The following is a 24,032-nucleotide window of genomic DNA, read 5'->3' as shown; positions in this document are numbered from 1 at the left end:
AGGGCAAGAACATCTGACAGATTAGACGTGCAGACAGAGACAGACAGACGAACAGACACAGAGCGACAGACAGCTAGCCAGCCATGTTGATAAACAAACAGACATAGAGGGACAGACAGACAGCTAGCCAGCCATGTTGATAAACAGACAGACATAGAGGGACAGACAGACAACTAGCCAGCCAGCTAGATAGACAGAGAGTGGAGGACCTACCCAGTTCTTCCTCGTCTTTTTGTTCTTGGCGTCCAGCTCCAAGTTGCTGCCCACGCTGGAGTGGCTGGTGGCGCTGGTGATGCTAGACACACTGTCAGACGAGTGCTGTCTGCGGATACACAGATCCTGCTGAGACTGGGGGCTTCCATTGTCTGAGGCTGTGGGATGCACAAGAGAGAGGGTGAGACAGGAACCAGCATAGAATTCTAATTCATTCTGATTCGGTGTCAGATGCCCTTTTTCTCACTAGCCAATAGACATTTGTTCTTGTTGGGTTTCATGTTGATGTGGGAGGTAACTTCTCACCTGGCCTATCACCTTTGCAGGTGAGCTCTGGCAGGTTGATGACACCGTCGATGGCTGCCTGGGCTGCTGTGTTCTGCTTCTTCATGTGCTCTACGGTCTTCCTCAGGTCGTTCAGCTCAGAATCCTAAAATACAACAACGCGATGAAGCAACACAGTTAGCATCCCAATCCATCCAAGGAAAGACAGACATATTTCTGAGGAAACCGACATTTTGACGGCTCCAGTCCTTACTTTCTGCTCAGCCGTGGTGGTAAGGCCCTGGAGTCGGATGGTCATGTTCCCCAAGCTCTGCTCAAACGCTGCTACCAGGTGAGCCTACGGACATGCACACAGCAGTACACATTCAGCTATCCATGTATACGTTTGCAAACTGACCTGCTGACAATGTCATTTGTTCTCCTCCACCTGACACACACTTGTTTGATTCGCAAGCCCCACTCAGGGCTGTGAAACGGGCAACACACTGCAGTTTTAGGAAAAGGTCTCGCTCGTAAGAACACACCCACATACCTTTCACGACATGCATACACAGAGCCAAAAGAAAAACATCCACAGGTGATAATGGCTTCCGTGTCATGGTGCACATTGAGTATTTTGAGTAAGAACGAGAGGAGTTGAGTTTCTCCACAGGGACAGCTGGGGAAGTCACTGCATGTTAGAAATGGATCCATGCTGATATAATGGGCCAGGCTCTCTGCCGACTACCGATTTACCTGTCTGGGCAGGGTTCCATGGTTCAGTAGCCTGGTAGAGATGAACATGAGGCCAACACGAGTCCTAAAAAAACCCTCTAGCTAGCTATCATCTGCCTTCGTGAAACCAGAGACCTGCTACCTTCACACAGCCACAGACGAGCAGAGAGAAAGGAAAAAGAGGGAATTCTGGTTAAGCGAAAAACATTTTGGATGTTTTCTTCTCATATGCAGAGTCAACTGATCACAAGTATTTGTTATCTTCTGTAGAGATACAGGTGTGAGAGAAACATGCTGCTTAAAGTCATGCTGGTTATCAACTTGCACGTTGATTTACTCATCAATGTCACAGTTGGACATTTGACGAAGGCGTACAAAGAGATTGCAGACCGGCTCAGTCAGTTTGGCAATCATATACATCCAAAGAAACCACCTCAAATGCATGAAATCAATGGATGGCTTGTGTTTTAGAAGATAAATGCTAAAACTATTCCATACCGTAGGCGTTAGGATTTCCAAAGCTGTGGTGGGTTTTAGATAGCACATTTTCTCTTATGCATTGCTGTTGTTGATATACTTTGCAAGGACAAGAATCAGCGCAATCGATTCACATTACACAGAAAACCTAAAGCATGCACATTTTTTGAAATCAAACATGAAATCAAACATCACGTTCCTGGTAGTTGATAACAGCTTTACAGGCAAAACAAAAGCAGAACATCAAGAGTATTGCAACAGAGACGCGCTTGTCCTCTGACATATCTAGGACAGACAGACACACTGAGCTCCAACCTCTAGTTACAGCTCACAACCCAGCCATGTACTGTAGTAGCAGTAGTACGCAATACTGATGGCTCCACAATAAACAGACAAATACCCAGGATGTAGTAGCAGTAGTAGGCTATACTGCTAGCTCCACAATAAACAGACAAATACCCAGGATGTAGTAGCAGTAGTACGGAATACTGATAGCTCCACAATAAACAGACAAATACCCAGGATGTAGTAGCAGTAGTACGGAATACTGATAGCTCCACAATAAACAGACAAATACCCAGGATGTAGTAGCAGTAGTACGGAATACTGATAGCTCCACAATAAACAGACAAATACCCAGGATGTAGTAGCAGTAGTACGGAATACTGATAGCTCCACAATAAACAGACAAATACCCAGGATGTAGTAGCAGTAGTACAGAATACTGATAGCTCCACAATAAACAGACAAATACCCAGGATGTAGTAGCAGTAGTACAGAATACTGATAGCTCCACAATAAACAGACAAATACCCAGGATGTAGTAGCAGTAGTAGGCTATACTGCTAGCTCCACAATAAACAGACAAATACCCAGGATGTAGTAGCAGTAGTACGCTATACTGATGGCTCCACAATAAACAGACAAATACCCAGGATGTAGTAGCAGTAGTAGGCTATACTGATGGCTCCACAATAAACAGACAAATACCCAGGATGTAGTAGCAGTAGTAGGCTATACTGATGGCTCCACAATAAACAGACAAATACCCAGGATGTAGTAGCAGTAGTACGGAATACTGATAGCTCCACAATAAATAGACAAATACCCAGGATGTAGTAGCAGTAGTACAGAATACTGATAGCTCCACAATAAACAGACAAATACCCAGGATGTAGTAGCAGTAGTAGGCTATACTGATAGCTCCACAATAAACAGACAAATACCCAGGATGTAGTAGCAGTAGTAGGCTATACTGCTAGCTCCACAATAAACAGACAAATACCCAGGATGTAGTAGCAGTAGTACGGAATACTGATAGCTCCACAATAAACAGACAAATACCCAGGATGTAGTAGCAGTAGTACAGAATACTGATAGCTCCACAATAAACAGACAAATACCCAGGATGTAGTAGCAGTAGTACAGAATACTGATAGCTCCACAATAAACAGACAAATACCCAGGATGTAGTAGCAGTAGTAGGCTATACTGCTAGCTCCACAATAAACAGACAAATACCCAGGATGTAGTAGCAGTAGTACGCTATACTGCTAGCTCCACAATAAACAGACAAATACCCAGGATGTAGTAGCAGTAGTACGCTATACTGCTAGCTCCACAATAAACAGACAAATACCCAGGATGTAGTAGCAGTAGTAGGCTATACTGATGGCTCCACAATAAACAGACAAATACCCAGGATGTAGTAGCAGTAGTACGCTATACTGCTAGCTCCACAATAAACAGACAAATACCCAGGATGTAGTAGCAGTAGTACGCTATACTGCTAGCTCCACAATAAACAGACAAATACCCAGGATGTAGTAGCAGTAGTAGGCTATACTGATAGCTCCACAATAAACAGACAAATACCCAGGATGTAGTAGCAGTAGTACGCTATACTGCTAGCTCCACAATAAACAGACAAATACCCAGGATGTAGTAGCAGTAGTACGCTATACTGCTAGCTCCACAATAAACAGACAAATACCCAGGATGTAGTAGCAGTAGTACGGAATACTGATAGCTCCACAATAAACAGACAAATACCCAGGATGTAGTAGCAGTAGTAGGCTATACTGCTAGCTCCACAATAAACAGACAAATACCCAGGATGTAGTAGCAGTAGTACAGAATACTGATAGCTCCACAATAAACAGACAAATACCCAGGATGTAGTAGCAGTAGTACGGAATACTGATAGCTCCACAATAAACAGACAAATACCCAGGATGTAGTAGCAGTAGTACGCTATACTGCTAGCTCCACAATAAACAGACAAATACCCAGGATGTAGTAGCAGTAGTAGGCTATACTGCTCCACAATAAACAGACAAATACCCAGGATGTAGTAGAAGTTGTAGGCTATACTGATAGCTCCACAATAAATAGACAAATACCCAGGATGTAGTAGCAGTAGTAGGCTATACTGCTAGCTCCACAATAAACAGACAAATACCCACATGCCAACATACAAGCTCACTTCCCAAAACAAAGCATCCAGAGACTCAAAGCTGCTGAAGCCCTGTGAGAGCCCAGAGGTTCCAGTCAGATCCCACCTCAGTGAGGTCCTGCTGTATGTTGCTGTCCTCCTTGTGGCCTGCAGGGCTGTAGCTCTGGCTGCGTCTCAGCCTGGGCTGCAGCTTGCGTCTGGCCTTCTCTCTGGTTGCCTCCTTCCCCAGGGACGGGTAGTGGTTCAGGGGACACCATGTCACCACCACCGGGCTGCTAGCCCTGGGACTGGGGCTTTTGGCTGACATGGCTAAAGCGCCTCAGCTCAGGGTGATCCAGGTCCAGTCAAGGACCAGTCTTCCTTTGATAAAGTATGAGTCCGGTAGCAGACAGACGCTGAAGACTGATAGTTAGGTGCTTCTGTTCTGATCATCACACAGAGGTATGAGTAAACACATGTTCTGATTCCTATCACAGCCCAGAGCCCGGCCGCTACGGAATATGAGCTGATAGCTTGGCAGAAGGCAGAAGAGAAGGCGGGGAACAGATCTGGAGGGTTTCCATCAGACAGAGGGGCTGGTGTTGGGGCATGTGGCAGGCTGGCTGATTCCTCCACTATCAGGCTGTACAGTCTGTCAGGTCCTAGTGCAGGTATGTCTTACAGGGCTGGTAAGGCCAGGGGCTCAGGCCATACTCTAGCAGCCTAACCCGAGTTCTCTTACAAGGAACTACAGCCTTCATACTCCACCCAAGCCCCCACAGCTGCTCTAACCTGCTTTGTTGTGAAATCTCTGTTTGTGAGATCACATAACCAGTGTGGATGCGGGCCCGAGGATGTACCATTTCATTAGGCTGTTACTGATGCTGTTTCTGCTGCAGGGCTGTCATGTTTGTTTACATTCAGAGAGCAGATAATGGGACTGAACGCCTGCTTCCCCTCTCAGACCATTACCCAGTGTCATGTTCAATGTGCTGTAGGACGCCACGCAAAGGTAAACAAAAACACCATGCGCAATGCTGGAACTCTTTGACTTGTAGGTATTTTAAATTCTGGTAACACGCAACACTAGGACGAATCCATTCCAATGACCACAACCAAGGCATTATATACAGTTAGCAGGGTTGGAGTCAATTCCATTTCAATTCCAGTCAATTCACAACGTACACTGAAACACCAATTCCAATTCTCTTCCATGCTTTTCAATGAGGAAAATGTGGAATTGGAATTTGGTTTACTTTATGAATTGACTGAAATTTAAATGGAACTGACCCCAACCCGGACAGTTAGTACCAGCGGAACCATGATGCCACAGTGCTTAGCATAGTAACCATTTGCCATCAAACTTACATTAGCACTCAGCTGAGTGGTCAAACCGGACACCTTCTCCTGGGAAGCGTCCAATTCTCTCCGCAGCTTACGAATCTGAGAACAGAAAAACAAGATAATGCTTATCTACAGGAAACATAATATTAGGATATAGAGTATGTAGTACCCAAATAACTTGCTGGCTCATAAACAGTTATGATGTTACAGTCCCAAAGGGAATCAATGGTGGCACATTGTTTGTGTGAAAGTAAAGTTGTTCTTACCTCCGACTGAGATTTCTCCTCCGGCTATGAAAAAGAGGAGAAGAGAAGAGAGGTTAATGCAGGTCACAGTATGCCTGGGATAAGACAGCAAGACAGACAATCTGAACATATTCAGTTTCCACCTAAGGCTACAAGGATTCACACAAGCAGTTAATTAGCAATGCAACTCAGCAGTCAAGTCAGGCACATTGAGATGGTCCCTCTTCACTTTCACCCATATAGCTCACCGAGGGCTGGTTTCCCAGACACAGATGAACCCTAGTCCTGAACTAAAAAGCATGCTCAATGAAGAACCTCAATTAAAATATCTTTTTTTTTTAGCCCGGGACTAGGCTTAATCTTTGTCTGGGAAACCAGCCCTGAGTATATTAACATTCGTACTATGTGTTTGGACAGTGCATCAAACATGAATCAAAGTGTCGCTCACCATGGAGTGGGCAGAGGAAGTGCTGGACACTAGAGACAGAGAGGAGCCGTGGACTGGAGAGAAACAAAAAACAACTCAGCAACATGCATAAACAGAGGTGCTGCTCTAGGTGTGTGTGTGTGTGTGTGTGTATGACCGCGTGTGTATGTGTGAGCGCGTGCGTGGCACTGTTATGTTACTGGAACTAGTTTACTTTGTAGCCTATCCTTTAATTGTGCTGATATGGTTTGACATCCACACATCCGCCCCGATATCTAACTGCCTGACTACACTCACATAATCACATGTCCAAGCTTAAAATCGCCCTGGTGAGACATACAGTATGACACATTCACACTTTAGCAGCAGTCATCAGCCTATACATCATCATTACGCTTTAGTGAGTGCTGTTACTACACTAACACAGCCTCGCTATGTGAGCTGTCTCTCTCTTCATTAATCATAATGGAATAGAACCACAACATCATCGCAGGACTAAAATGACAGCAGGGGCATGTGCCAAACTTAAAGGGCCAATGCAGCCATTTATATCTCAATATCAAATCATTTCTGGGTAACGATGAAGCACCTTACTGTGATTGTTTTCAATTAAAATAGTCAAAAAGAAACAAAAATAGCTTCTTAGCAAAGAGCAATTTCGCAAGCAAGAATTTTGCTCGAACTGTCTGGGGGTGGTCTGGGTAGGTGCGGAAAAACGGAAAACTAGCTGTTATTGGAAGAGAGGTTTGGAACTCTTTCTTATTGGTCTATTAAGTATACTGAACAAAAATATAAATGCAACATGCAACAACTTCAAAGATTTGACTGAGTTACAGTTCAGAAGGAAATCAGTCAATTGAAATGAATTCATTAGGCCTTAATCTATGGATTTCACATGACTCGGCAGGGGTGCAGCCATGGGTGGGACTGTGAAGGCATAGGCCCACCCACTTGGCAGCCAGGCCCACCCACTGGGGAGCCAGGCCCAGCCACTGGGGAGCCAGGCCCACCCACTTGGCAGCCAGGCCCACCCACTGGGGAGCCAGGCCCAGCCAATCAGAATGAGTTTTTCTCCATAAAAGGGCTTTTTACATACATAAACACTCCATTTCTGGGATCTTTTATTTCAGCTCATGAAACATGGGATCAACACTTTGCATGTTGCGTTTATATTTTTGTTCAGTATAATTTACTGCCTGGTGATGTTACCAGACAGGCCAAAACAGGCTGTAATTTCAGGCGGTCTTTTCAAACAGCTCTTAAACTAAAAGGGCATTATCATTTTCACAATTTCCTAGTATTTCTCCAATCTCATAGTGTGGAAATGTGTGTGTGTGTATAATATATATATATATATATATATATATATATATATATATAACACAGAGAAATCACGTTTTTGCCTGCACTGGGCCTTTAACTAAATGCTTAGCTGCTTATCAAGCCTTTGTACAATTATTTAGAGCCCTGAGTGTGTTCTCCAATGTCCCAGAGTCCACTGAAGCGTGTGAATGTATGGTGGGGTAAAATAATTCCATAACAGTATGGATTTCCAGGCACTGGTGTCAAAACCAAGGGCAGGTCTTACAGGACTACAAGCTCAAGGAAACCCATGAAGAGTTACGGGGGTCAGCTAGTTACAGATAGTGACATTTAGCCCAGGTATACACTTAGTTGCCAGTTTATTAGGTACACCCATATAGTACCGGGTCACACCCCTCTTTGCCTACAGAACAGGGGCGTGGAAACATTGCTCAATTGGTATCAAGGGACCTAACATGTGCCAGAAAAACATTCCCTACACCATTACACCACCACCACCAGCCTGTACAGTTGACACCAGGCAGGATGGGGCCATGGACTCATGCTGCTTACGCCAAATCCTGACTTTGCGGACACAACAGGAACCGGGATTCGTCGGACCAGGCAATGTTTTTCCATTCTCAACTGTCCAGTGTTGGTGATCGCTTGCCCACAGTAGCCGCTTCTTCTTGTTGTAGCCGATAGGAGTGGAACCCGGTGTGGTCGTCTGCTGCAATAGCTCATCCATGACAAGGACAGACAAGTTTTGCATTCCATGATTCCGTTCTGCACACCACTGTTGTACTGCGCTGTTATTTACCTGTTATTTTACCTGCACACCTGTTAGCTTGCACAATTCTTGCCATTCTCCTTTGACCTCTCCTCAACGAGCTGCTTTCACCCACAGGACTACCGCTGACCGGATGTTTTTTGTTTGTCGCACCATTCTCGGTAAACCCTAGACACTGTCGTACGTGAAAAGCACAGGAGGCAATCCGTTTCTGAGATACTGGAACTTGCGAGCCCGGCACCGACGATCTTACCAGGCTCAAAGTCACTTAGGTCACTCGTTTTGTCCCTTCTAACGTTCAATCAAAAAGTAACTGAATGCCTCGATGCCTGTCTGCCTGCTTTATATAGCAAGCCACGGCCACGTGACTCACTGTCTGTAGGAGCGAACCATTTACGTGAACAGGGTGGTGTACCTAATACACTGTATATCATTGCAGTAGGCCTATACAGTGCCTTCGGGAAAGTATTCAGACCCCTTGACTTTTTCCACATTTTGCTATGTTACAGCCTTATTCTAAAATTGATTAAATTACAAAGAAATCCTCAGCAATCTACACACAATACACCATAATTCATTTTTGCTAATTTATTACAAATAAAGAACAGAAATACGTTATTTACATAAATATAAAGACCCTTTGCTATGAAACTCGAAATTGCTCAGGTGCATCCTGTTTCCATTGATCATCCTTGACGTTTACTCTCGCTCCTCGGCGCTCGACGTCGCTAGTTGTCTAATCATTACGCACACCTGCCACCATTGTTACGCGCACCTGCACCTCATGACACTCCCCTGGACTCCATTACCTTCCTGATTACCTCCCCTATATCTGTCACTCCCCTTGGTTCTTTTCTGAGGCATTATTGACTCTGTTTCTGTCTGTACACTTTTCGTGTTTCTTGTTTTGTACTAGGTTATTTTTATTATGAAATTTGCACTCCCTGTACTTGCTTCCCAACTCCCAGCTTACACGTTCTAGAATAATGCCTCCCCAAGGGGAAGCAGCAACAGGGATTATATATATATTCTTTTACTGGTGACGTCGGCTCCAAGTGCCGCTGACGAAGCAACCGGGGATGCCTCAGCTGGCTCGTTAGGCTTCCATCCCTCAGCTAGCTCTACAGGTTCTCGCGCCTCGGCCGGCCCGCCAGGCTCCCGCGCCTCGGCCGGCTCGCCCGGCTCCCGCGCATTCACTATACTTGCTTCCTGACTCCCAGCATACACGTTACACGAGATGTTTCTACAACTTGATTGGAGTCCACCTGTGGTAAATTCAATTGATTGGACATGATTTGGAAACCTGTTTATATACCTGTACCTGTCTATATAAGGTCCCACAGTTGACAGTGCATGTCAGAGCAAAAAATAAACCATGAGGTCAAAGGAATTGTCCATAGAGCTCCGAGACAGGATTGTGTCGAGGCACAGATCTGGGGAAGGGTATCAAATCATTCCTGCAGCATTGAAGGTACCCAAGAACACAGTGGCCTCCATCATTCTTAAATGGAATACGTTTGGAACCACCCAGACTCTTCCTAGAGCAGGCCACCCAGCATAACAAGAACCTGATGGTCACTCTGACAGAGCTCCAGAATTCCTCTGTGGAGATGGGTGAACCTTCCAGAAGGACAACCATCTCTGTAGCACTCCACCAATCTGGCCTTTATGGTAAAGCAGCCAGAAGGAAGCCACTCCTCAGTAAAAGGCACATGACAGCCCACTTGGTGTTTTCCAAAAGGCACCTAAAGACTCCCAGACCATGAAAAACAAGATTCTCTGGTCTGATGAAACCAAGATTCAGCTCTTTGGCCTGAATGCCAAGCGTCACATCTGGAGGAAACCTGGCACCATCCCTACGGTGAAGCATGGTTCTGGCAGCATCATGCTGTGGGGGTGTTTTTCAGCGGCAGGGACTGGGAGACTAGTCAGGATTGAGGCAAAGATGAACGAAGAGATCCTTGATGAAAACCTGCTCCAGAGTGCACAGGACCTCAGACTGGGGTGAAGGTTCACCTTCCAATAGGACAATGACCCTAAACATACAGCCAAGACAACGCAGGAGTGGCTTCATGACAAGCCTCAATGTCTTTGAGTGGCCCAGCCAGAGCATGGACTTGAACCCAATCGAACAATGAGGGCCTTCTACACCTTCAGAGAAGGGCTAAGGATTTATATAATAATTCTAATAATAATAATTCTAATTACATTATTCTTTTCAATGATGTTCTGATTCAATCTTTTCAGTTTTTGTTGGAATGGGTTAACAATTAAGTGAAAAAAATATCCAATCAGGATTTTTCTTTAGTGGTCTTGGGAAGAAATTACAATTCCTCACTGTCCTAGAACGAGTCAAGACCGAGTACAAATGCATCAGACTCCGAGACAAGACCGAGACGCTCAAAATGTGGTCTCGAGACTGGACTCGAGACCTACAACATTGATATGTATACTGTCACTGGATCAGGGATTTTCCCATGTTTACTCTATAATCTGTGATCTAAAGTAGAAAAGTAGACATTGGGGTGCCGTCAAACAGGGCCTTGTGCTCCTGTCAGGAGGCTGGTGTTGAGTCAGATGTCTGTCTGCGATGGGGGGAGGAGAGGAGATACTGATCAGCCTTTCTCCTCCTCCTCCTCCTCACCCTGGCCTGCATGCCACAACACCAGCCAAGAACCTGGCACCATAGAGGGATCAGCTAAAATGAGAGCCTCAGGACAAGCACAAACCACAAGAGCAACAAGCCATTCAGAGCCAAAGAAGTGCAGTCAATCATCAAACCTCAGTCTATGTACATTTCGCAAATCGAAACAAAGTGCTTCTTTCTATTTCCCAATTCAACTGTAGATGGGTGGAAAATCAACGCAGGTTCCAAATGACACTGGCACACTAAATGTAATGAATGATTTCACTGGTGATTTATTAAGTGGTTGGTGGAACAAGCATGTCGATTCAAAAAATATGAATCTTTCACTAGCGTCCTGTAAAGAATGAAAGCTTTCAAAAGATTATCTTAGTTAAGCAAAAGCTTGATTTTCTAAGGGAGTTATAATCCATTCAGAAGTAAAATGATAGTTCACACATGCATGTGGAGTGTCAAAACAACCCTCTTAAAAAAACTTGAATAAACAAAAATGACTTGACCAGTATTTCTCTGAGGCCATGTGTGAGAGCAGATACTGTAGGTAGAAGAGTGTGTCAGTCTGTCTTACCCTCCTCTAGTCCATCCCTGAAGGACCCAGAGCTGCTCATGGTGCGACTCTTCTCCTCCAGAGACATGGACGAGTTCCTCAGGCGTTCACTGTACGGGTCATACGGCCCTTCCTGATTGGCCAGGCCGCTGCGGAGGTTGGCCAGGTTGATCTGTGCAGCTGTGGTAGGGCTGCCTGCTGGGACACATCCGTTACATAACACAGGTCAAAGGTTATCTTAAAAAACAGACATGGGCAGAGGGCATTGATCAGACATCTTTGCTTGCTGTCTGTTACTCTTCACTCAAAGTGGAAAGTAAGAGTGAAATACAACATTTCAGTGATAATGCCAGAGATGTGCAAATATATCCTCCAAACACCGGCTTCGAGGGCATTATCACTTTTGTACAACGGGTTACCAACATATTCAAATAATGGTTGACATATTTTCATTAAAAACTTTATTTTTATGAATTTATTCATACTATTTCATGCAGACACAAATCTAGGGTTGCTACTCAAGCCGGCTGGTCATTCGTTCTATCGGTTCGGTTGCTAGAGACTCGGCGACCCAGTCGTTCAGTCTTTTTGTTCTGTATATATTCGTTCATTCTAAATGTTCCATTGCCATACTGGGTGGCAATGTTCTTATCCCTTGCTTGCTAGCTAGCCAACTAATGCTAACTTACAGTTTCGTCAAAAAGTGCAGCAAGAATAACAGCAAAGTAGCCGCATTGGTTTAAGCTGTTTTCTAGTGACATTTATTTGGATACATCGATAACAATGAGCTAATGAGGTGCGATTTTCGCTTGGCATAGAAAATGTGCTCACTCATCAGGACACTGTTGTTGTTCAGAGGAACTAGCCAACAACACAGCTATCACAATCACTTCAAACTGAAGCTGGAAAGACTGCAAACTAGCTGCACTTCATTTAGTTTTACCTTTTTTCATTGACATTTCTTTGTATATATCCATAAAAATGATGCCAGCTGATTCATGCTTTAGACTGGCTGAGAAACGCAGCCTGTCTGTCTGTCTCATCCCGACTCCTGACACGTTCATTACTATGGGACAGCTGGAGATCGAATTTGAATATTGAAACAATGTTGCAAACATTGGAGAGACAGACAACAAGGTTTATACAGATCTCAGCTGTTGAAAACTAAATGTTAGTCTAAAAGAAATGTGAGATAATGTCTAGATGATTTTTATAGAGGAGATCATGTTTATAAATTGCTTGGCTGGGCTGAAGAGACAGTGGATTGCGCAGTCAGATGGAACAGAGTAAATAGGCATTTTAACATCGTAGATTTAGCCCGGTGGCAACTTGTAGAATTGACACCGGCTGGAATGCGGTTCAACCAATCAGCATTCAGGATTAGACCAACCCGTTGTATAAAATAGATATAATCACTACTACTTTTCCTTACATCACCACAAATATCACTGTAGTCTCTTGAAAGAGACGAAACATTAAGCCAGCATGCACACAATATTTAGTTCTGGGTGCAGAGATGACTATCACTGCTCCTGCAATGATTATCATAGCGATGAGTAGAGAGGGTTGAGGCTACACCTACCAAGCTGGGAGAAATTGAAGCGGGCTCCGGAGGGCGAGGTGAGGCTGGAAGCGGGGGAGAAGGGGGAGCTGCCGGCAGACTCCTGAAGACCTCCTGCAGAGTGGGAACGCAGCCAGTCCCGGGGGTCGTCATGACTACGCAGCTGGGGCAGGTGGCCGTACCTTGAGAGAGATGGGAGATGCTGAAAAGCCACCTCACATCCACAGCTATAGGTGAACGTTGCAAGTCACTAGCTGCACAGGTCTAATGACCTAGGTTGTTGATGGACAGGGAGGCACATGGATAACGTCAAGGCTGTCTGATAACGTGCATCTCGTACAATCACAAATCACAGGTGGAAGTCGCACGTCAATGTACCTTCATGAAAACAATACTTAATTGCCTGTTTTTTCGCAATGTATCTATTTTTTTTCCTGAGTAAATATCTCATGGAAATGGTGATTTACGGAAAAGTATTTTGGGAGTTCTGCCATTGTTAAAGTAAAAGAAAACTGGTGTAATATACATCTAATCACAGGGCCAATTCCTGTGTTGGTGCAGGTAGGTGTGTTGTCATTCTGAACATATAGAGACAGATAACTGATCTCTTATCTATAGAAGCATCACAGCTGCTGTGTCCTATATGCTTTGATGTACATCTCAAGATTAGTCCTCAGACTACAGGCCTGCCCTTCCTAGTTCAGCCAGCAGATGGCGCTATGCATGCTGTGAAAGAGATGCAGGCAGCGAAAACATCCAACGGTCACTTCACTTCACAACACAGTACACCACACACAGGCAGCTGTTTCACTATCAAGCAAGCCTAGCTCCATATAGACACATTTACCTGTCCTGTTTCCGGGGTAAAGTGTTTCTGCTGAATTTGGGACTAGCTGAGGGAGAGGAGAGGGGGCTAAGACTAGGGGGTAGGGAGAAGGGGGTTAGGAGGTAGGGGTAGACAAAACAGAGAGAGGAGCAGCACCAAGAGAAGGGGTAAAACAGAGAGATCATCAGTCATGATAGAATCCATGCTTTCATCCCACCAACACCTGCTAGGAGTCAGTCTCCTATCATCTCCTTTATCATCAATATGGCCAGTCAAACACTTCTGTTAACCCTCATGCACACAACAGTTTAAAGGTCGAGATACAAAGGGAGGAAAAGGGAGGGGAGCTTGTAGTAGATATTAAAACACATAGCCACACCTGGCCGTTCCGGAACCCCCCCCTGCTCCTACCTTTCTGAGATTCCCGTTTTGATGCCGTTGTTCCTGACGCAGGCTGGCAGTGTGTCGTGACCATGGCCGTGGTGTCCGTGGCCACCGCTGCCCAGGGACACGTCGATGGACTCGCTGCTGGTGGCAAGGCTGCTAAGGGAGGGGTAGCCGGGGCTCAGGGTGTCCCTGCTCAGGGTGCTGCTCCAGGCCAGGCTGTGGGAGGGGGTGGACAGGGTCGAGCCGGGGCTGGAAGCCAGGGGGGAGAGGGAGTGGGCCTCCACACCCAGACGACCTCCACCCCCATACAGAGGGCTACTGCCCCCGCTACTGGCCGAGGGGGAGTCCAGAGCGCCGCCCTGCTGGCCAGAGTTGGCGTGGAGGTTGGAGATGACGGTGGAGTTCTTCATGTTCTCTGCGGTGGTGACTGGGGCCTGCTGCTTGCCCTGCTTGCCTCCGAACAGTCTGGACGGCACGGGAGAGGGGAGAGGAGTGACAGGAGAATTATATGCGGTGCATGGGTTTTAAGTAGAGAATTGTTGAAGGAATTTGTGATGAAAATGCTGGTTAATGCAAAGAGAAGTGAAACAAATACATATCATAACGTTGCCACGGGAACACAATACCTACTTCATGGTATAACCACATAATCGCAAGAAAAATACATCTCTCTCTCTCTGATTCACCGGTCCGTTTTGGGCGTCCGTGTGAACAGCTATCATACATCTTCTACCGTGGCTTTTAATCAACAGGTCATTTATATTAATTAAAGCAGGATGCAAAGCGTGTGCCACAGACACCATATTCATTTGGACAACATTAAATCAACAAGGGTTAAATGAGAAGGGAGACTCTCAGACCACTGAGGGAGAACAGCTGCTCTCTTTTCTCATTACCTCATCAGGCGATTAGTCAGATAAGTCCAAGCACCAGCAGCATCAGTTAAAGCAACACCAGGCGGCCCCTGGGTTCGAGCTCCTGGGTTCGAGCTAGAGAAAACACTGGCCCCTCAGTCTGGGCTCTGTCACCCTGCTTTTAATGAGCAGTGATAGGCCATTATTTCACAGGCCACAAGGGAAGAGAGGCCCTCTAGCTGCCTAGTGATAAAACAAGCCTTTTGCTTTATGGGCAAAAAAGTCATGTGCAAAAAACATAATGAAACCCTGATAAGGGTTCTCTAAATGTTCTTTAATGTTACTATAATGCTGATATGATGATTATCCCAACTCAAATCTGTTTGCACTGTGCCTGAATACGTCACCCCTTGAAACACAAGCAGGATGGTGTGGTAGTGCTTTCAGGGCTGGAGGAAGGAACTATCAGACTCATCGACTGTTAGTGTAAGACAGCCCCTGATATATGGGGGTAGGTGTACTTTAAGTAGACTGTAGTATGGAGGTGGTGGGCTCACCTGCGCAGAGTAGGGGAGGAGATGTCTGGGTACTTTCCCCCTGGCTGCCTGGCTCCTTGAGGGGGCAGAGTTGCTGAGCCCTGGGCCATGGGATTGGCTTCAGAGGACACCCCCTTCTCCTTGTCTGTCTGGTTAGATCCCGAGCCAGGCAGGGGGATGCCACCGGCGCTGGGCTTGGGGACTTGGCTGCGGCTTTTGGGGCCGTGGTGCGTGTTGGACCTGGAGCTGAGGTTGGACTCGATGCTGGTGCTGGAGGAGCGGTTGGCGCTGCGAACCCCGCCAGAGGCTCTGCTGGGCCGGGGGAGGCTGCGGTACTGCAGGGTGGAGTGGGAGCTCACAGGCAGGTAGCCATCATCCACACTGGCCTGGCGACCAAGACCCCGACCCCCGTGAAGCTGCACTGATTTGGGGATCTTCCCCAGGGTGGCAGAGCCACTGGTGATGGTGACTCCGCTGGCTGTCACCATGGTCATACCTCCTCCTGCGTGCTTCTTGAAGCCAAACGTGTTGGTGGTGGGGGTGCGGCTGGAGCTGGAGGTGGAGGGGGGCTTCTTGGCTTCGTCTCCACTGCTGCGGCCCGTGTCTGATGGGGAGCGCTGCATGCTGCTGTTGGCCCGGGGCGAGAGATGATGCTGGCCCTTCTCAGACACCTTGGTGTCGTCCGTTTTACCTGTGGGTGGAGACATGACACAGTCTGTTAACCGTGGACCAAGCACATTCACTCAGCAGTGCAGTTATACAGTAGCATCAGACATCCTGCTGAGTTCCAACATGTTTCAACTCAAAGGCCTCTCTATCTACCACTTCAATATAAAAAGGTAAGAGATCACCAAGTCTTCAGAACGGTTCTCCGGAGAGTGGTTTCATCACCTGGCAACCTGAGCACTGATCTCACCAGATAAAACCTCTCTGTGGTTGACTGCTGTCTGCCTTTTCACATGCTCCAGGAACCCATGCAGTTCAGACTGACAGAGCACAATACATAGACAGTGTGGCTGTTGGGACTGCAGACAGAGACAACATGGCTCTACTCTGTATGTAACGTACCTGTCCCATGGGTCTTCAGCGTGCCGCAGACTGGCGTGACAGGTGCCTTGGTCCTGGGCGAGGTCACGCCCACCTGGGCACTCAGGCCTCGCCTCCAGGAGCCCGTGTGGGCCATGGAAGGCGTTTTGCGGTCCGAGGAGCTCCTGCCCGACTCGTCCGACATGTCTGAGGGGCGGCGGCACCACTTGGAGCCCGATTCCATTTTGAACCCGCTGTCCGAGCTCCCGTCTGACCTCTTGATCTCGTCGCTGCCGGACCACACAGAGTTCTGCTCGACGGCTGAGTGCTTCTCCGCGTCCGTCTGGAGCTGGGGGGGAAACCAAACATAAAACATCTGTTACTTCTGTTTATTCAAGTGGTGTAGATACTATATAATAACATGTGAATCATCTCACAAGGAGAGCAAGCAGAAAGAAAAGCAATGATCTACTATAGTATCTCACCTCATAAGCTCACCCGTATGCTATCATTCCAGTTAAACAACTCCACATGCCCCTATTACTGTGAATGCTTTAACATTCTCATCAACAAACAGCACTCGTTAAAAACAGTCAAGACCAGGGTGCTTTTTTAGTAGCAATGCGTATTCCCCGCCAAATAAATTCATTAAAAATCCTACAATGTGATTTTCTGGATTTTCTTTTCTCATTTTGTCTGTCATAGTTGAAGTGTACCTATGATGAAAATTACAGGCCTCTCTCATCTTTTTAAGTGGGAGAACTTGCACAATTGGTGGCTAAATACTTTTTTGCCCCACTGTAAGTCTCCAGCTTCAGTGATTTTTGCAATTCGTTCCAGTCATTGGCAGCAGAGAACTGGAAGGGAAGGCGGCCAAAGGAGGTGTTGGCTTTGGGGATGACCAGTGAGATATACCTGCTGGAGTGTGTGCTACGGGTGGGTGTTGCTATGGTGACCAGTGAGTTGAGATAAGGTGGAGATTTACCTAGCAAAGACTTATAGATGACCTGGAACCAGTGGGTTTGGCGACGAATATGTAGCGAGGGCCAGCCAACGAGAGCGTACAGGTCGCAGTGGTGGATAGTACAAAACTACATCCAATTTGCTGAGTAGAGTGTTGGAGGCTATTTTGTAAATGACATCGCTGAAGTCAAGGAACGGTGGATAGTCAGTTTTACGAGGGTATGTTTGGCAGCATGTTTGGCAGAGGAGGCTTTGTTACGAAATAGGAAGCCGATTCTAGATTTAATTTTGGATTGGAGATGCTTAATGTGAGTCTGGAAGGAGAGTTTACAGTCTAACCATACACCTAGGTATTTGTAGTTGTCCACATATTCTAAGTCAGAACCGTCCAGCGTAGTGATTCTAGTCGGGTGGGCGGGTGCGGGCAGCAATCGGTTAAAGAGCATGCATTTAGTTTTAATAACATTTTAAAGCAGTTGGAGGCCACGGAAGGAGTGTTGAATGGCATTGAAGCTTGTTTGGAGGTTTGTTAACACAGTGTTCAAAGGAGGGCCAGATGTATACAGAATGGTGTCATCTGCGTAGAGGTGTATCAGACAATCACCAGCAGCAAGAGCAACATCATTGATATATACAGAGAAAAGAGTTGGCCCGAGAATTGAACCCTGTGGCACCCCCGTAGAGACTGCCAGAGGTCCGGACAACAGGCCCTCCGATTTGACACACTGAACTCTATCTGAGAAGTAGTTGGTGAACCAGGCGAGGCAGTCATTTGAGAAATAAGAATTAAGTAGTGGACTACAATGGAGGCCTACAAATCCCGACAAGACCTGAAGTGATTACCACAGGAAATCAGCAAAGACGGCTCTTTCATGCTTCACGAATCAACATTACCGCCTTGAAAAAAAAAAAAAAGTGGAGACTGGAGAGTGAGGCGGGCGAACAGGACCATTACGTTGGCCCTACAAATAAACAATGTGTTGGAGCAGTATAGTGTGTTTTCCCAGCGCTCACCAAGCTTACTTAAGTCCCGGTTATAACACGTCATTGTTTAAATAGCTACTGAAAATACTAATAAAAATGGATTGCCAGGGAAAGAATTTTAATGGCCTTGTTCTTTATCAGCATGAATCTGAAACACTTATCTCTAGGCCTATACCTGCAATAATAAATCCAAACTGTATTCTACAGAGCAGCAGAAAAATGCAACACAAAGCAATTCTATACAAGGCAATAGTTACAGAGAAAATGGGAGAGATTTTGTGATTGATTGTTGGCTTGAAGAGCTGGTTTGGGGCCTGAATTCAATCATCTGTTGATGTTTAAGTCACTCGTTGGCACGGGAGGATGCAGAGGAACTCTTAATGGTAGAAAACATGAAAACTAAACGGGTGCCAAAGCAGCAGTCTCTCCTCTCGTCTACCAGTGTTTTTTTTATGACTGGAAATAACCTTGCTGCAGTCTTCTACACTGTAAAAAAATATATTTTGTTTTTACGTTAACTTACTGGCAGCCAGTTACCTGTACTTTACTGTAAAAAAATGTACAGTATGTTACCGTATATTCCAAAGATTCTTTGGTTTAACAGTATATTAGTGTCTCACTCTCCAGTCTCCACTTATCAGATGTTTTAAATAAAGTTTACAGTAATGTACTGCTAAACCAAAGTTTCTTTGGAATTTATGGTAACATTCTGTACCTTTTTTTTTTACAGTCACTAACAGGCTGCCAATAAGTTACCGTAAAAACAACTGGATTATTTTTTACAATGCACAATATCACAACCATGCCAACTGAAAATTCATTCAGTGCTGTTCTCGTGATGTTCCATTGAAAAGAGACTGTCTCTATAGGAGCAATATGTGGTTAACTTTGGAAAAAACATGAACTGCTTGGAAAGGCTACAGACTTCTGTCACACAGACTTCAACATAAGCAATGTAGACAGACATAACCCACTGGGCACAAACTGGTTGAATCAATGTAATTTGTCAACATATTGTGATGTGGAATCTAGGTGTAAAATACATTGGATTTAAAAAAAAGTCTGCAACTGTTGTTTTGAAGGTGAAATTTCAACCACAGGATTATGTCATCATGGTAACAAATGTCAACGTAGACAAATCTTGTGTAAAATATTCCTTTAATACAACATAAATTCTTCAATGTTATATCCAATATCAGAAAAAAACTATAGGCTGGGTAGTACCTCCTACTGGAGAGTTGACCTATCAACAGCTACCCTTTGGTCTCCCATCCAGGGTTTTAACCAATCCCAGCCATGCTATGATACAGTATTTGTCACTGAGTATTGCCAACGTGCTATCGTGAGAATGATTGTTGATTGCGCTCCACTTAAAAACTAAATAGATTCACTTTTGCTATCGAAGTCATTCCAAACAGTAGATTTAACAGAGCAAATGAAATGTGACCATACTTTATCACTCCTATATAGTCAATGGTGCTATTTAGGCCTGTATAATATTTACAATGTCATCAACAGCTATTGTTTCAATTCAACCCAGAATTCAACTAAAAATAGACAATACAATAGACCTAGGGTTTCAAGCTCTGGTTGATTTCAAATGTAATGATGATATTTAGTGGTGTTGAATTGTGTTTGGTTGTCAACGCAACCAAATATCAACATTTAAAGGAGATCTATCATCTGCTTGGATAGTTCAATCTGTGCCACTGACAGTCTGGCTTTAATAACATGTTGTCTACAAATGAATCATTGATATGTTGGATTCACGTCTGCATCTCAACCAAAAATCTAAGTTAAAGAATAGGAACTGAATCAAATCATACTTTGATTAAAGTGCATTTAAAGTTTGATTTGATTTAGTCCTATTCTTTAATAAATAAAAGTTGGAGAATAGGATTAAGCCTGTGGCTAAGATGGAACTACCCAAGCAGTCGATACAGCTCCTTTAAATTTGGATGTTTTTGTGTTGTCAACCAAACACAATTCAATATTACTTTCACAGTAAATAGCCTAAAGTTAAGGCTATCTTACAAACTAATGTAACAGTATTTATTCAACCTTAAAATAAGTAACAGATCCATGGCCACATTTTGAGGTTACTGTAACTATACATTTATTCTTATATAATTATATAAAGTCTGCATGTTCAAGATAGCATGCATAGGTCATCGCAGGTCTGTGTAGATATTCACAATAGCTGTAATAATCTCTGCAGAATCTCAAATAGCATTGATCACTTGCACCATGTACTTCGAATCAGGGAAGGCATTATGGGCGGGCCCTAGGGGGTCTGGCACGCCCTACCGTTCCTCCTTGACTGTCCTAAATAAAACATTGAAATATGAATAATTGATTTGACCGACAGGCAGAACGACACATCAATCTCATATAAAGCATCCGTGCGAGAAAAAGAGCCCCTCTGTCTCAGTACGTGTAGCCCATTTATCTGATGCTGTCTGAACAAGAGTATGGCATGTCGTACTCTTTTTGTCCAGACAGCATCAGATAAATGGTTCACATACAGTGAGACAGAGGGGCGCTGTTTCGCTCACTCGGATGCTTTCTCCAGTGAGATAGTTTCAGCCACTAGCGAGTTGAACAGGGATGTAGTGCTGCCGGAGGCGTAGTAAACAAATATTTCTGGAATATCAATTCTGATACATTTTAAATAAATTATTTAATTGCTACAAAAATCCATGAAAACGATAGAATGACAAACTAAATAAATATGTAGGTTGTAGCAGCCTATAGGTAGGTAAATGGTGCTTTCTTCCCGACCTCTCAATTCAATTCAATTCAATTCAATTCAATGGCCTTTATTAGCATGGGAAACATATGTTAACATTGCCAAAACAAGTGAAGTAGATAATATACAAAAGTGAAATAAACAATAAAAATGAACAGTAAACATTACACTCACAGAAGTTCCAAAAGAATAAAGACATTACAAATGTCATATTATGTGTATATACAGTGTTGTAACGATGTGCAAATGGTTAAAGTACAAAAGGGAAAATAAATAAACATAAATATGGGTTGTATTTACAATGGTATTTGTTCTTCACTGGTTTTCCTTTTCTTGTGGCAGCAGGTCACAAATCTTGCTGCTGTGATGGGACACTGTGGTATTTCACCCAGTAGATACTGTATGGGAGTTTATCAAAATCGGGTTAGTTTTCGAATTCTTTGTGGATCTGTGTAATCTGAGGGAAATATGTGTCTCTAATATGGTCATACATTTGGCAGGTTAGGAAGTGCAGCTCAGTTTCCACCTCATTTTGTGGGCAGTGTGCACATAGCCTGTCTTATCTTGAGAGCCAGGTCTGCCTACGGCGGCCTTTCTCAATAGTAAGGCTATGCTCACTGAGTCTGTACATAGTCAAAGCTTTCCTTAAATTTAGGTCAGTCACAGTGGTCAGGTATTCTGCCACTGTGTACTCTCTGTTTAGGGCCAAATAGAAATCTAGTTTGTCTGTTTTTTTGTTAATTCTTTCCAATGTGTCAAGTAATTATCTTTTTGTTTTCTCATGATTTGGTTGGGTCTAATTGTGTTGCTGTCCTGGGGCTCTGTGGGGTCTGTTTGTGTTTGTGAACAGAGCCCTAGGACCAGCTTGCTTAGGGGACTCTTCTCCAGGTTCATCTCTCTGTAGGTGATGGCTTTGTTATGGAAGGTTTGGGAATCACTTCCTTTTAGGTGGTTGTAGAATTTAACGGATCTTTTCTGGATTTTGATAATTAGCGGGTATCGGCCTAATTCTGCTCTGCATGCATTATTTGGTGTTTTACGTTTTACACGGAGGATATTTTTGCAGAGTCTCAATTTGGTGTTTGTCCCATTTTGTGAATTATTGGTTGGTGAGCAGACTGCAGACATCACAACCATAAAGGGCAATGGGTTCTATAATTGATTCAAGTATTTTTAGCCAGATCCTAATTGATATGTAGAATTTTATGTTCCTTTTGATGGCATAGAATGCCCTTCTTGCCTTGTCTCTCAGATCGTTCACAGCTTTGTGGAAGTTACCTGTGGCGCTGATGTTTAGGCCGAGGTATGCATAGTTTTTTGTGTGCTCTAGGGAGTCTAGATGGAATTTGTATTTGTGGTCCTGATCGACTGGACCTTTTTTGGAACACCATTATTTGGTCTTACTGAGATTTACTATCAGGGCCCAGGTCTGGTAGAATCTGTGCAGAAGATCTAGGTGCTGCTGTAGGCCCTCCCTGGTTGGTAACAGAAGCACCAGATCATCAGCAAACAGTAGACATTTGACTTCAGATTCTAGTAGGGTGAGGCCGGGTGCTGCAGACTTTTCTAGTGCCCCTTGCCAATTCGTTGACCTTCTCTCTCTCTCTCTCTGGCGGTGGCGCAAATGATGAAGAACTGCAGATGTGTGTAAAGAGGCCTGTCAGTGGGAGGGTTGACCTCTTCGAGTGGGCCAAATCCAAGAACAGCCACAGACTGAAAACACGACCAGGGGGGTGATAAAACGTCTGTCCTCAAAACAGTTTGTTACGGACTTGGGGTTCATGTACGACGCATTTGAGCTCGCCCTACTGTCCGAGTGTTAAGCTTACAGAAAAGTACTAACACTATTGCGCATGCAGGCAAACTGATTCACCGCATGAACCGTATCATCCCACCAACGAGGTCTAGCATCCAAATTCACTGCGTGTCCGCCTTGATGTTCATAAAACTCCACGGTCCCCCTCTTAAGCAGTGGGACCCAAAACGATATGTGACCAACCCGGTTAGGGAGTTGACCAACTTGTTTTTCTCTGTAAGCTTAGCACTCGGACAGTAGGGCGAGTTCAAGTGCGTCGTCCAGCACCACATTTTAAAGGGTGCTCAAATTGCTTAAATGAACCCTTATCAAGTTCTGCTGCCTACACCTACTCATCACATATTAGTATTATTAGTATTGCTATTACAAATAAAAAGACTATCACTTCTCACAATGGTGCTCGTTTAGTAAAGTTAGATCCAAGCTGAATCATTGCCTCACAAAATCACATCATGATTTTACATAACAGAACAGAATATAATAGCATGTTCTGTGCAGTAGTAGTAGGTGTATAATATGTTACACCAAAAACACCTCCTCAGTCATTTCTTATCTAGAGCTGAATAGTCAAAAATGTTTTCTCATGCGGCCAAAACTCAACAGCACACAGGACCCAAGTGGTAAATATAAAGATCCAGTCCATTTTAAAAATTGGAGGCCCAATACACTTCAGTATTGTGATGGAAAAATTCTAGTAAAATGCATAGAGCACAGAATTAAAAAGCTATTGTCGCATATTATTCATCTTAATCAGACAGGTTTTTTACATGGACAAAAATGTGGAGATAATATAAGGCAAGTACTGGAAACAATAGAACACTATGAGAAATCTGGGAAACCAGGCCTGGTTTTCATAGCTGACTTTGAAAAGGCTTTTGATAAAGTACGACTGGAATTTATATATAAAT

General features: G+C 44.5%; 1 protein-coding gene across 1 annotated transcript in view; it reads right to left on the bottom strand.

The window, feature by feature from the left end:
• LOC120054135 (neuron navigator 2-like) overlaps positions 1 to 24,032 on the bottom strand; it is a 92,924-nt gene that overhangs the window by 21,189 nt on the left and 47,703 nt on the right. The window contains exons 7-17 of the mRNA XM_039001548.1: positions 16,655 to 16,955; positions 15,608 to 16,277; positions 14,221 to 14,661; positions 13,005 to 13,165; positions 11,444 to 11,617; positions 6,161 to 6,213; positions 5,734 to 5,757; positions 5,492 to 5,566; positions 752 to 835; positions 520 to 643; positions 214 to 371 (exon numbers count right to left, since the gene is read on the bottom strand). Of these exons, the coding sequence (XP_038857476.1) occupies positions 214 to 371; positions 520 to 643; positions 752 to 835; positions 5,492 to 5,566; positions 5,734 to 5,757; positions 6,161 to 6,213; positions 11,444 to 11,617; positions 13,005 to 13,165; positions 14,221 to 14,661; positions 15,608 to 16,277; positions 16,655 to 16,955 (2,265 nt within the window). The remainder of the gene's footprint in view (positions 1 to 213; positions 372 to 519; positions 644 to 751; positions 836 to 5,491; positions 5,567 to 5,733; positions 5,758 to 6,160; positions 6,214 to 11,443; positions 11,618 to 13,004; positions 13,166 to 14,220; positions 14,662 to 15,607; positions 16,278 to 16,654; positions 16,956 to 24,032) is intronic.

This window comes from Salvelinus namaycush, chromosome 9 (assembly GCF_016432855.1).
Source record: "Salvelinus namaycush isolate Seneca chromosome 9, SaNama_1.0, whole genome shotgun sequence".
Classification (NCBI taxonomy): Eukaryota; Metazoa; Chordata; class Actinopteri; order Salmoniformes; family Salmonidae; genus Salvelinus; species Salvelinus namaycush.
This window is presented reverse-complemented; position numbering and strand designations above follow the sequence as displayed.